The sequence below is a fragment of the Trichosurus vulpecula genome (genome assembly GCF_011100635.1).
Source record: "Trichosurus vulpecula isolate mTriVul1 chromosome X unlocalized genomic scaffold, mTriVul1.pri SUPER_X_unloc_2, whole genome shotgun sequence".
In the NCBI taxonomy this organism is placed as follows: domain Eukaryota; kingdom Metazoa; phylum Chordata; class Mammalia; order Diprotodontia; family Phalangeridae; genus Trichosurus; species Trichosurus vulpecula.
The window spans coordinates 1699986-1714328 of NW_023494378.1; the positions used below are offsets into that span (position 1 = coordinate 1699986).

Genomic DNA, 14343 nt, shown 5'->3' on the forward strand with positions numbered 1-14343 from the left:
GCAGAAGAGCCCCTGTGGAGAGCGGGAGAGTGAGTGGCTAAGGGAGGTATAGAGGGACTGCTGAGCAGCAGCAAGGGCCCAGTTGAGGGTGTGTAACATCCATTTGTAGTGGACCCAGTCAGAACAGCTGTGTAATTTTCTCCAGCTCTGTTCAACAGCACACCCATAGGAGCAAAGGCAGAGGATGGGAGGAGTGAGCCACGGCTGAAGCTTGGCAGGACAATAAAGGGGCAAGGGACTTAGGGGAAAAGGACAGTGTAGAGTTGAACTGGTTCATGAAGGGGACAAGATGGAGAAAAGAGGTGAGTATAGTGAGTACAAAAGTGATGGATGGTCTGGGAGAGAACTGAAGGGTCAAGGGTCATGGTACAGAAAAAGAACAAGGTTTGGGGTTGCAAGGCAGAAATGGAATGACAAAAGGCTTCGATCAGCTAAGGACATTTCAGAATTCATAAACATGGAGGTGGTACATTTGTGGGTGATGGTAAGATCAAGGGTATGTCGATCTTTGTTATAGCTAAAGCGGGGTGGAAGAGGAGCTCATGGGAAATTAGTAAGATGAGGAACTCGGAGCTTAGGATGCGAGAGCGTATCAATGTGAATGCTGAAGTCTCCCAGGATGAGAGCGGGAGTTTAGGAGGAGGGATTGTGAGTCAGGCACTGAATTCATTTAGGAAGGAAGGGGAGCATCGACAGACAATAGCTATTATGAGAGAATATTTGTAAAGCCCTCTTCACAGTGCCTGGAAAACAGTAGGTGTTTAATAAATGTTTGTTCCTTTCCTTCTTTCATATGTAATCACAAGATCCTAGCTCTAGATCTGGAAGGGCCCTCAGAAGCCTTGGAGTCCAAGACCCTTATTATACAAAGCAGGAAACTGAGGCATGCCAAGGAAACATCAGGAGTAAGCGGCAGAGACAGGATTTGGGCTCGGGTCCTGTGCCTCCAGGTCAGGGGCTCTCTATACCTCACCCTGTTAAGATGGACCCTCTTCCCAGTCACACAAATTTGAAGCATCACAAAAGCCTGGTGTTCCTAAGAAAGTTGGCTTAGTCCAATGGCCAAGATTCATTCTGGTTGTCAGTGAAGTTGAAACCAGATTATTTTTGAAAAAAAAAACTTTTGGTTAAAGGAACAAATTCTTCATCTGGAATTTCAATGATGTTTCCAGGAAGATACACAAATAAAGCTTTTTTTTTTTTTTGCTTTTTGGCAGGGCAATTGGGGTTAAATGACTTGTCCAAGGTCACACAGCTAGTAAGTGTGTCAAGTGTCTGAGGCCGGATTTGAACTCAGGTGCTCCTGACTCCAGGGCTAGTGCTCTACTCACTGTGCCACCTAGCTGCCCCTAAAGCTTTATTTTCTAATCAGTCTGTAAGAGATCCACATGCTATATCAACTTCAAACAAAGTCGATACATTAACTGTTACTACAAACCCCTAAATGGAAATGGAAATGGAAAAATACAGGCAATTTCAAGAAGTGGCTTGGAGCCCAGTGCCTCCTGGCTTCTCTGCAAGGCAGTGCCAGCGAATCAAAGGAAGTGTCTGCTTTATTTGATGTTGTTACAAGCACCTCTACCTGAGGGCATCCTGGTCTTCCTGCCAAAACAGAACCTTGGAAAGCTCAGAAGCTGATTCAGATATGTAGCTACAGCCAGACTTGCATCATAGCTCACTCCATGCCAATATACTCTGAGGGGGATGGGAGGGAAGAGAGACTTAGCAATTGGGTCCCAGCCCTTCTTATCTCCATTGGTTGTTCAGTTCTGTCCAACTCTTTGGGACCTGGTGGACCATAGCATGCCAATACTGTCCATGGAGTTTTCTTGGCAAAGATACTGGAGTGGTTTGCCATTTCCTTCTCTAATTCTTATCTCCATCCCCAATTGCTGTTCCTGCTCTGCCACTAGGGTCACACACCCCTACCATTTTTTGCCAATCCAAACTGTCCAACTACAACTCTCACTCAAAGTTCCTTTCCAGAACACTGATCTATGGCAGCCTCAAGGGCTGGCCTCTCCGCATGGCTCACTGTCTCTTGGGAAGGATCCTATTTTTGGTTATCCCTACTACCACCTAAACCCAGGTTCTGTCTTGGGTGAATTATGGAGAAACATGGCTTTGGTACATTCCTAGGCTAACAGAATCTGGGGAAAATTGGATTCCCCCAGGAGCAGAAAAACACTGGTGGCAAGAGGGACACCTCCCCCCCCCAATAGAGCTACTGTATAAGTCTGTCACAATAGCTCACATTTCTTGGCAGGTGCTTAGATCTGGGGTGGTAGACTTTAGACTGGGGTGGTAGATTTTAGCCAGAGTAGCCCAGTGAGGTCTGCTGCTTACTTGCCATCACCTCCATTACACAGACATGGTTCATTTGAATCCCACAGCAATCTTGGGAGGCATTAGACGTATCATGTGTAATTTCCCCCCTTTTCTTTAGCAGATGAAGAAATAATGAGGAATAGTGGCTTGCGCAAGGTCACACAGTTATGCAATGTCTAAATCAGGATTAAAATTCAAGTCTCCAGAAGGGATCCAACCTGACGTGTGAATGTGGAGACAAGTTGGGAGAGTAGTCCCAAGGGGGTCAGTCATTTTCATTGTGGTCATCTTCGTCATCATCATCAGGTAGATTTGATGCCTATTTTCCCAACTCACCACAATATAGTCTTCAACTTCTGCTCTGATATATGGCCCCAGGAGTCCCAGGTGTTCAGTCAGCTCCCCACGATCTAGAGGCTCCAGAAAGGAACGATCAGCAAACTCCTGGAAAACCACTTTCTTATATTTCCAGACACTGTCATTCTGCACCCTAAAGGAACATGGAAAGAGAGAAACCAACTAGCTGTCAGCGACCTTCTATGAATTGTACCTGATCAGGTGGGGACCAGCCAACATTCAGGAAGAGGCCTCATGGAAGCACTACTACTAGAAGTAGTCATGTTTGCTACTCAAATAGTCATTCTCATGGACATTTTTCTATTCATTTACAAGGCAGATGGAAATTGGAGGATAAATACAAGGTGGCTGGTTTCTATCTAAGCCTTCCCTGTTTGTATGGCTTGGTCCCAAAGTGCTCAAGTCAAAGAGTGATTGAGTAGGTCCAAAGGCTGTGGAAGTACACCAGCAAAGCTTGAGGATCAGACAATGGGGCCATTACAGTGGATTGTTCGATGCTCATCTGTCCTGCTAGACCACAGGAGGGTGATGGCCTCGGGGCAGCTTCCCCAGTTGATCCAAAGTTTGGGAGATCTTCCTGGAAGCTTCTATTTCTTTTGTAGAAGGCCAACTTACAGCCTCCATCCCTGCTTTTAGTCCTTGGATAGCATAGTCCCAAGCCTCTTTGGAAAAACTGCCCTTACACCAGCAGATACTTGTCACACTGTAGAAGGGAAAAACCACAACTGAGAAGTTTCAGGGGTCCCACTCACAGGCCCTTGGGAATTAATTTTTCTATTTTATTTTGACTGTTGAACACCACACAGGTAGTCTTAGTTGATCAAAATGCACCATCGTTTATTAAGTGCCTACTATGTGACAAGCTCTATACTAGGTGCTAAGTATACAAATACAAAGAATGAAATAATCCCCACCCTCAAGGAGCTGACACTCTACTAGGAGAGACGTGTACCACAGAGAAGTATGTTCTGAATAAATATATGAAAAATAAATATAAAGGAGTTACATGCAAGGTAGGTAGGGAAGGAGGGAAGGGCAAGTTGGGAAGGAGCAGGAGGAATGAGGGAAAGCTCCAAGCAGAAGTTGGAGCTTCAGCTGTGTCTTTAAGGAAGTAAGGAATTCTATGAAGCAGAGGTGAGAAGGAAGGGCATTCCAAGTGTGGGGCCAGAAAGTGCAAAGTTATCGAGATGAGAGATGAATTGTTGTGGAAGAGGAATCTAGAGAAGGCTGGTTTGGCTGGATCATAGGGCAGAGAAAGGAGATCATTTATATTGAGGCTAGAAAGGTCGGGTCCAGATTGTAAAGGTTATAAAAGCCAAATAACCGTTTCTATTTTATCCTGGAGGCAACAGAGAACCATTGGAGCTTATCAAATAGGGGAGTGGCATAGTCAAATCCGCAGGCTAAGAAAATCACTTTGGCCACTGTATGGAGGAGCACTAGGGTGCTTGTTGAAGCTCCTTGAAGACTTGAAGCCAAGACACGCATTGGAGGTGATGGCAATCCTAGTGGGAGGAGATAAAGGCCTGAAGTAAGGTGGTGGCTTTGTAAGGAGAGAAAAGGGGATGTATTATGGGATGTTGTAGAGATAGAAATGCAGGATTGGATGAAGAGTCAGGAGTTGAAGATAATGCTGAGGGTACAAACCTGAGAGACTGGAAGAATCACCTTCAACAGGAACAGGGAAGTTTGAGAGAGGGGGATTTTGGAGTGAAAGAGAATGGGCCATCAGTTTGAAGGCTCCAGGATAGCAATGTGGACATCCTGGGAAAGAATACTACCAAGGTAAGTGAACTCATCCACAAAACTTCTCCATTTGCTATAACTAATGGTTCCGCGTATGGATGGTGTGGTGCTGGCTGGTGGAGAACCTGTTTTCTTGGCATTGACTGTCAGGCCAAAATTAGCACAAGCAGCAGAGAATTAATCCATACTTTGTTGCATCTCACCTTCAGGCATTGTTTTAGGAAGATTCTGAAGATCACCTGGTAAGATAAGGTATTGGACATTGAGGTCTTTTCTTAAGCTTTCAAACTCTACTGCAGAGAGCACAGCTCCAATGGGCTGGCCACATTGTTCAAATGCCAAACATTCTAACTCCCTCAAATCACCTGACATCCTGTCTTTATTACTTAACCTCCCAAGTAAGGAAAGTGTCTGAGCGGTCTCCCATGACAGTTTTCCTTTGCAGTACATAATATTGCCCTGTTGTTGTTATTCGGTTATTCAGTCACGTACCATGCTTTGTGACCCTGTGGACCATAGCACACCAATGCTGTTCATGGGGTTTTCTTAGCAAAGATATTGGAATGGTTTGCCATTTCCTTCTCCAGGAGATTAAGGCAAACAGAGCTGAAGTGATTTGCCCAGGATCACACAGCTAGTAAGTATCTGAGCCCGTATTTGAACTCAAGTTTTCCTGACTCCAGGCCCAGTGCTCTATCCACTGAGCCACCTTGCTACCTCCTAATATTGCCCTAAAGTTGTTTAAAAAAAACCCCCAAACCCTATCCATATACGTGTATATCTTCTTTTGTTCAGGGTATTGTTATCCACCTGGCAATGACTCTCACCTGTTGCTAATTAAACTTGTTACTCTTCTAACATAGCCTTCTGATGTATTGACTTCCCACTTGCAGAAATTTATGACATTGCAAACTAAATCAAGACTAAATTTGTGACTGAAGTGTAGTCTGTTGAATATTTATTTTCAAATTATTATGGGACTGTAGTTTGAATGTTTTTGAATGTATTGAATGTGTTCGAATTGTTGAAATAGTTTAGTGGGTTTTGGGGGTGCAACTACCTAGGGTTGTTCAAAGTACTTCTGAAATTTGCATATAAACAGAACCTAGACCCCCTCTAGTTCTCTCTCCATTCCCTGGAGAGTGAAAAAAGAAAAAAATGTTGCTGTCTCGTAAGGGAAGAAGGTGATTTCAGCAACTAGAGAATGTTCCATCCTAAATGGAATTGAAGCCAGTTTAAAGGTTTTGTTTCTAGTGATTCCAAAAGCAAAGGGAAAAAGCGAGTAGTTTTGCAATTGGTGCTTAAAAGCTGCCCAGTACAGGTCTTCCTTTTCCTTTCCAGCTTGAAAAGAAAGAGACTTGTGAAAATCAAAATAGTAAATGATTTGGAAAAATTATAAATATCATTTTGAGAGTGGACAATTGTAGTCTTCTTGAAGGATTTGGCAGGATTTATTTACACAGGTAAATTAGAAGCAAAGTCACCTACAAGGAATGAAAACAAACGATGCATTTGCAAACTTACAGTGGAAATTGGAAGTGGTTCACTTGACAAAAGGAGAAAGTATCTGTAAATTTTGAAGTTTCTGTCCTGCTCAGGGAAAAGTCAAGTTCTTAGGTTGTATAAGATACTTTTGTGCTAATTTGCACAGTTGAGAAAATCAAAGCAGTAAGGTAATTTGCACAAAGTCAAACAACTAGTATCTAAGGGTGGATTTGAACTCAGGTCTTCCTAATTTCTTTTCTTTTGGGAGGTGGGGTGGGGGGTGAGAGAGGCATGGCTAATCCATGAATTTTTTTTGACTTGACTATGTATATTTGTAATTTGGTTTTTCTTGCCTTCTCATTGGAAGGGGAGGGGAGGTAGAAGGCAGAGAATCAGGAACTTAAAATAAAATTGAATTTAAAGATATATTTGTAGCAGTCATTAAAGTATGCTCTTTAATAGCAAGAACTTTTGCTCATTTCTTTCAGGGATATACTGGAGCCAGCTCAAATTGACTCATGAGCCGATTGCTAAATTTTCAGTGTAAGCATTTATACCTCAGAAATCAGCAAATGCTGTAAGTCACAGCTTCATTTATTGTTGACTGTCTAGACTTTGAAAAGTGATAGAGAAAATGTTAAAAAGGCAGATTAAATGTAAAAGTGTGGTCCCTCTCTGTGTGTGTATACATGCACATACTTTTTTTCCTGGAGAGCCTGTTGTTAAACCAGCACACTTTTGAATAATTTCCATTCTTCAAAACCACAAAACTAAAGGCATCACAAAAAAGGCACAGAAACACATGTAGATGGCGCCAAATCCTGCACTCCACTGATAGAGAAGCAGCTCAGGATGGGGCTACCAGCTCAGTGTGGCATTCTCAGGCCAAGGGCAGACATTCTGAACGAACCTCGTAGTAGCAGGGGCCCATATGGTGGCACCATACACAGAGTGATTTCTTGTCCTAAGTAATTCCCACACTATTGTCCCTTCTAGTAGGGAGAAATAGCCAAATGACTACTGCAAAGCTACAGGAGATCTGGAGAGCTCATGGGTATGGTGCAGGTTGAAGCAATGCTTTGTCCACTGCCTTCCACTGAGGATGTGACCACCTAGAAGCCTTTTCCTGGGCTGTATCCTATTTCCTGGGAATCGGCACATATCCTGACTGTCTGGTTAGTATCTCTTATTTGGGGAACATAACCAGTCCACCTTTTTTCCTGGTCATAAATGTGAAGCCTTCCACCCTCCTGGTCACTCTCCTCTGGCTGCTGGCTAGCTTATCAACGTCTTCCTAAACTGTCACAGCCTTGACTTAACGGAACAGTCTGTGAGGGGCCTGACAGAGGAGAAGTGGAGCTATCGTTTTCCATGTCTCAATACTCACATGGATCTTTAATGTCATTCACATGGCCACTCTCTCCAGGATCCAGATAGCAGGCCATTTCACTCCCCCTCATCCTGGGCAATTCTTGGTCTTGTCCTCTCACAGAGGTTCTCCAAAGTACACTGGAGGTCTGCCTCCCTCAGGGTCCTTGACTATACCATGGCTGCTAGTGTAGTTCTCAGGTTGTCCAGCTGTTCCTCCTCACTACCTCCTTTTCTGGTCATATGTTAACTCGGTTCAGTTCAATGACATTTCTCAAATGCGTTTCCGTGAAAGGATCTTGGCTAGGTGTTGGATGACAACTTTCATGCCATTTGTTCAAATGCCTTGCTTGAAACTAGGCACACCTGATTTCTCCAGCATTCACCTGATCCCCCAGGCTAGTAACCCAATCATAAAAGGAAATGGAGAAGCAGTTAGACAGCCCAGTGGATAGAGCACCAGCCTGGAGTCAGGAGGACCTGAGTTCAAATATGCCCACAGGCACTTACAACTTGTGTGACCCCGGGCAAGTCACTTAACCCTCCCTGTTGCCTCAAAAAAAAAAAAAGGGATATGGACTAAATCTGACATGACCTGTTCTGGTCAGGCTTGTCTTAGTTACCACGCCTTCCTTTTTCAAATGCTCATAATCTCTCTCTTACTAATACATTCTAGGATTTGGCCTGGAATCAAAGTCAAGGTCATAGGCATATCACTTTTTTAAAAAAAACTGGGACATTTGCCCAGCTCCAGTCCTTTGACACTTCTCCCTTATGTTGTACTAAACTCTGACTCTGAAATTCCTCTTCCTCCCTATTTCTAGTTCTGTCTTTTGGGGCCCTGCAGAGCAAGGTTAATCTCTTACTCATGTGACAGATCAGATAGTTGAAGGCAGCTATCATGTCCCCCTGAATCATCTCTTTTTCAGGGTAAATAGCCTAATTCCTTCAACCAATCCTCATATGGCATAGACACGAAGATCATCGCATCTTGAGTGCCTCCTCTGGATGCTCTCATGTCCTCTCTAAAATGTGGTGCCCAGAACTGACCACAGTCATCCAGATGTGGGCTGACAGGACAGAGGACACCGTCTAGAATTGGACACCAGGCCTTTCTTAATGCACCCTAAAATCATATTAGCTTTCTTGGTGCCTATTACTGTTGGCTCAGCCACCTACAGCCCCTATGCCTTTCTCACATAAAGTACTGTTAGTTCAGATCTCCACCATCCCATAGCTGAGAGGTAGAATCAAATGAATCCAGTTGCAGCCTTCTGCCTAATTATTCACTTCTACCCTCACTTCTTTTTTAAATTGTTATTGCTATGTTTTGTTTTTATATTACCTAAATTTTCCTCTCCAATGCTAGAGAGCCATCCCTTATAACACATCTTTTAAAAACAAAAAGATAGAAAAGAGGATAAAAATCAGCAAAGTTGATCAATACATTGAAAAAAATCTGACATTTGCAATATGCAATATTCCACACCTTGTGAGCCCCCACCCCTCTCAACCTCAGCAGAAGAATGGAAACAGGCGCCTTCTCATGTCTCTTCTTTTGGGGCCTGGCTTGTTCTTTGAATTTCCCGACATTCACTGCTGATTGTTCTGTGGTGGTTCTTTCCATTTCCATTGTTGTCCATACTGTTTTCCTGGCTCTGCTTCCTTCACTTGGCATCAGTTCATGCTTCTCTATGTTCAATATATTTGTCATCTCTGACAGCCCAGTAATCTTCCAGTACCATTCCAGCATCATGGTTTGTTCAACCCTTCCTCAGTCAATGGACATCTACTTTGTTTCTAGTTCTTTGCCACCAGTTTGCTAAAGAACTTTTCTTTTTACTCCTTGGTTTCTAGTGGTAGAATTTCTGGGTCAAAGGGTATGGACATTTTAGTCACTTTGTTTGCATAATTCCAAATTGCTTTGCAGAATGGTTGTACTGATTCACCGAATTAGTGTGCCTATTAACCCACAGCCCCTCCAGCATTGACTATTGCCATCTTTTGTCATCTTTACCAATTTGCTGGGTATAAAGTAAAACGTCAGGGTTGTTTTGATTTGCATTTCTCTTATTAGTGATTTGGGGGTATTCTTTCATACGGTTGTTGATAGTTTTCAATTATTCTTTTGAGAATTGTTTGTTCATATCCTTTGACCACTTATCTATTCGAGAATGGTTTTTGGTTGTGTGTGTGTGTGTGTGCATGTTGTAGATATATATGTATAATACATATGTTATGGATATTTATAGACATATTATGCATATATGTGTATGTGTATTAATTGTATATCTTGGATATAAAACTCTTTTTGGAGAAATTCGATACGTTTTTTTTTCATTTGACCACTTCCCTTCTTCTTGCATTAATTTTGTTTGTGCAGAAGCTTTTAAGTTTTATGCAGTCAAACCTACCCTTACTTGCTTCAAGTCCCTGTCTTATAGCTTTGCCTTATTTCCCCTGGTGAGCACCAAAGTACCCAAATCCTTACTTTTGAGTCAGAAGAGTCCTCAGCCAATGATCAGCCTGGCTAAAAGACCCACTAGCAGAACAAGGGGAAAACCAAATGGGTTTTATAATAACATTCTGGGAATCTTACCGGCCTCCTAGGAAATGGGGAGATTTGTTGAGCCCATAGTCCCAGATTTTTTCCTGGGCAGCAATGAAGTAGTGGCGAGTTCGTTTCTGGAAACTGCGAGGCCCCTGGCTCTTACTATCTTCATAGATATCGAAATCTTCCACTTGAATTTCCAGGCTGCTGTCATCATAGCTGTCTTTTTCTGTCTCTGACTGGACAGAAGTCGGGACTGTTTCCCTTGGAAGGAAATTCAGGGCAAATGGCTGTTGAGGGCTCTCAGAAGAATTGAGGCCCAAAGTGGAAGGGGGCTCAGCTTGTTCCTGACTCGTTCCTTCTGTTAGTTTCTCCCCTCTCTTGAATAGGCTTGGGTGCGGAATAGTGTCTGTTTTGGGAAAAGCTTGATCTTCTGGCTGATGATCTTGGGATTTCCATTCCTCTCCTGTGAACATCTGGTTGGCAGTATGGCTAGACGAGAAAAAAGGATACATTTCCTTTGGGAAAGGCCTTGCTAAGGCTTTGGCTTCCCCTTTTACTAAGGCCACTTCCTCTGACCTCATCCCTTTACTAGATTCAGTGGCTGCCTGTGCTCTAAGAGAGATGCCCTCTGCTAAATGACGTGGGTGGTCAATGATACTTGAATGTGGAGCCACCTGTGTCTCTGACTTAGTGTCTATGTCAGGCGGGACTTCTTGATGTACAGGCTTACCATGATGTCTTTGGAGAGAAGTCATCTCTCCCTGGGCGCTACTGACCTCTTGGCCTTCTGAAGGCTCTAAGTTGAGGGTGTCTAAAGTAACATCACTTTCTTTGATTGTGTTCATAGCCCAACTGCCTTCTTGAGTTGCATGGCTTCTTTCCTTGAGGTTGTTCATGTGGTCTGTTGACTGGAGTTGAGATGAGTCAGTGTAAGAAGAGGATAGAACCAACTGGGTAGGGCTTGGGGATGGAAATACCTCAGCCTTTTGAGAAGACAATGTGTAGTCAGCTGGCCTAGAGGCTCCTTGGCTACTCACAGGCCAGTAGGACAAGAGAAGATGGGAAGTGGCAGCTTTCTGTACTTCTCTAGAGTCTGGCTTAGGTGTGTTACTTTGGAGCATAAATTGCCTTATTTTCGACCATTGGATTGCTGTGGCCTTGTCTTCTACTTCATTCCCTGTTTCCAGCTCTTCCAGCAGTAGGCCCATCTGGGAAGGGCTCCTCTGACTTGGACTTGAGTCTCTATCCACTCTTTGCTCTCTGTGATGGTCTAAAGTGCGACTCTCTGAGTTCATTTCCTCCACATTCTTTTGAAGTATCATTCCTTCCCTGGCAAATAAATGAGTCTTCTGGAGCCCTGCATCACTTGTCAGATGACTTAACGTGCTGGTCAACAGTTGAGAGTTTGGTAAGACTAGCTCAAGTGTATTCTCATTTCCTCCTTCTAATGTACTGTTCTCCTTGATGCTTGAGTCAGGTGTTTCCTTCCTTTCCATTACTTCTTGAAACTGTGGTCTTTGTCTTGGGGTATAAGTCCCCTGTACAGTGTCTAACTGAGTAGGCCACACATTCTTGCTGTTGTCCTTCAGTCTCACTCCTCTGAGGTCACGATCATTTGTAAATGTCTTCTCTGCAGATGCTACTGTGCTCTTTTCTGTGAAGGGATTCTTCTTGTCCCAAAGCTCAAGTGCTGAGACCATTGTCTCAGGGGTCTGGGAGTCCTTTCTCTCATTTGCACTTTTACTGTTCTCCAAATCTGGTGGTGACACTTTCCTAAAGAAAGACAAGTCTTCCTGGTGAGGTGATGCAGTCTTCATACTGTCTATAGCCAGTGGGGCTGAGCGTATTTTTCTTGGGGGGTCCATGAGCTCTTTTCTCAGAACCATCACATCAGTTGGCAGATTATGGGGCATGGGAGCTGCTACATTCCCATCTAGAAGAGTGCTGCTGTTACCCTGAGAAGGCATTTCATGAGACTCTGTATCTCTTACTGACATAATATCTTTCCTGATCGACAGCCTGTTTTCATACAGTACCACTGGCCTATCCATAGGGAGCCTGGGAGGGCTTATAGAGCCACTAGCTGCCATATTTGATCTGACCAAGGACATGTTCCGTTTGAAGGCCTTTCCTTCAGGAGCTGCTCTGGCTTCTTGAGCATTTGTTTCTTGTAGTCCTCCATCCTTCAGCAGGGAAGACACTTTGCTTTCTAGGAAAACTATTTTTTCATCCTTTGAAGCCACTTCTAAAGCCTTGGAGTCAGTGGGGTTAGGGTCCCTCAGTTGTATGGGTATAGCTTTGTCAGCTAGGGGAGGGCCCTTTGGGCCTGGACGTCTTGAAATGGGCCCTGCCTCTTTCCATTGAACAAAAGGGATCTGTGTAGTAGTCACTCTTAGGGCTGCTGCCATCAGGTTAGAAGGTAAAAGAGCTGGAGAAAGAGTTATGTTCTCTGAGGACCTGGGAAGCTCAGAATCCTTCTTCCTCATGGCTACTCTGATGGGTACCTGCAAACGCCCCCATGTGGGCTTACTGCTTTTGGGTTGGAGGCCAGGCAGTGTAAGTGGAATCGATGACCCAATCCCATGGTGCTGAAATGTTTGATTTAAACGAAGGGATTCAGTTGGCTTCCTGAGCTTTTGTACCCTGCCTGGCTCCTGGCTACTTTGCTCTCTTGACCCAGGGAGATGGTCCACAGGAAGAGGCTCATAGGTTGTATCTTCCAGACCTGGTTGGAATAGATTACCTGGATCAGCCAGGCAGTGCTTGGAAGGCACTGGTGTATCACCAGGCATCAGTTTTTGTGACTTGGGCACCTGGCTCTCCTCCTGGTGGTGGGAGTAGACTTCCACAGGGTCAGATTTGGATGCTGTGGTGCTTGGGGAGGGCAGCTTGTTGGGGCATGGGTGCCGAGGCTGAATGTTCCTTAAGCTTCTGGGCTCCAGGAAGCTGTCTTTCCTCAAGTCAGCTGGTAGCTCATCATAGTACTCCTGAGAATCCTCAGGATCCCTGGTGCAAGTTGTGACCTTCAGCAAGGCTGTCATGCCTCTGTTCCTAAATTCAGGGTTGTGGCAGCCTAGCATCCATGTACCTGGAGACAAGGGAAGAACGGCAGCAGCTTATTAGGAAGCCCAGTCCAGCCCGGCCCAGCCCAGGATGCTACTCTGATATGCCTGTGCTAGCATTTCCTCTTTTCTGAGGCCACATGATGGGATCTTCTCACGGTATTCTCAGGTACGCTCCTGGAATCAGGAGAGGTAGAGTTGGCATGGTGCCAACTGCCTTAAAGGTGGCAAAGCACTTTACAGAGAGCTCCCACTCCTGCCCTCTGAGGCCAAGTAGGACACGCTTAGTGCCTTTGGTCTCTATGCAGAAACTAAGACTACAAATTGTACTCTAGTTTGGGTTTTACAACACCTTGGACATAAGCACTCCAAATAGAATTAGCCCCATTTTACAGGTGAAGAAACTGAGACCCTGAGAGGTGACCTGACTTGCCAAGGTCAAATAGCTATGAAGTATCTGAGGAGGAATGGCTCTTTCAGACTCTGAGTCCAGCTTCTACACCCTCACTCCACCATGTGTCCTTACTCTGTGACTGCCATGGTTTCTCTTCTTTTCCTTCTGCCTTTTTCCCACTTTCTCCCTTTTCCCTTCTTCCTTCCCCTTCCTCTCTTCTCTTCTCTTGTTAACTGGCCATAATGTGAAATTCCAATGTATTTTAAGAATATCTGTTGTATTTAAGGGATTTAAAAGTATATGTATGGATTAGGTCAGAGATGTCAAACACAGCCCAGGGGCCATATGCCAGCCCCAACACTCCCCAGTGCAGCAGAACCAAATTAAAATAGAGTTGGGAAATATTTAGCAGAACATAACATAATGCTTTAGAATGTTATTTTATATATAATTTACAATACATAACATATACACTAGCTAATATCAAATAATAAAATAGATATAATATTACATTTTCAAACTAAGTCACATTGCAGCCCTGCTATAGGAAATCTTCTCTATGGTTTCATGGCTCCCATTTCTATTCGAGTTTGACGTTGCTGGATTAATGAATAGAAGGTTGGCTTTGGAACCAGAACAACTGGGGTTCAAGTCCTTCCTCTGACACATACAGGCAGCATGAACCTGGGCAAGTTCCTTCCCCTGTGATGAAAGCATCCCTCTAGACAGCTCTCCAGAGCTAGAAACTGCCAAAGAGGAGTTGACCTACATTGGTAAGGAGAATTCTCCTGAGTTTTCTCTATCCCAGTTTCTATCTTTGTTAGATTGTTTGAAGACAGGTTTGGTTCTTGTTTGTCATTTTTAGATCCTATGAGCTGAAACTTTCCTATTTCTATACCTCCAAAGTAAAGATGGCCCAAAGGGTTATAAAAATGTGCATGCCCTTTGACCCAGCAATACCACCTCTAGGTCCGTATCCCAAGGAGATCATACAAGTGGGAAAGGGACCCGTATGTTCAAAAATATTTAGAGCAGCTCTTTTTGTGGTG

The 14343-nt window shown here is 44.0% G+C and overlaps 1 protein-coding gene across 2 annotated transcripts in view; it reads right to left on the reverse strand.

The window, feature by feature from the left end:
• Positions 1–14343, reverse strand: part of F8 (coagulation factor VIII) — a 141721-nt gene that overhangs the window by 59304 nt on the left and 68074 nt on the right. For both annotated transcript variants that reach the window (XM_036740535.1, XM_036740534.1), the window contains exons 14-15: positions 9884–12926; positions 2665–2818 (exon numbers count right to left, since the gene is read on the reverse strand). In XM_036740535.1, coding sequence (XP_036596430.1) covers positions 2665–2818; positions 9884–12926 — 3197 coding nt within the window. The remainder of the gene's footprint in view (positions 1–2664; positions 2819–9883; positions 12927–14343) is intronic.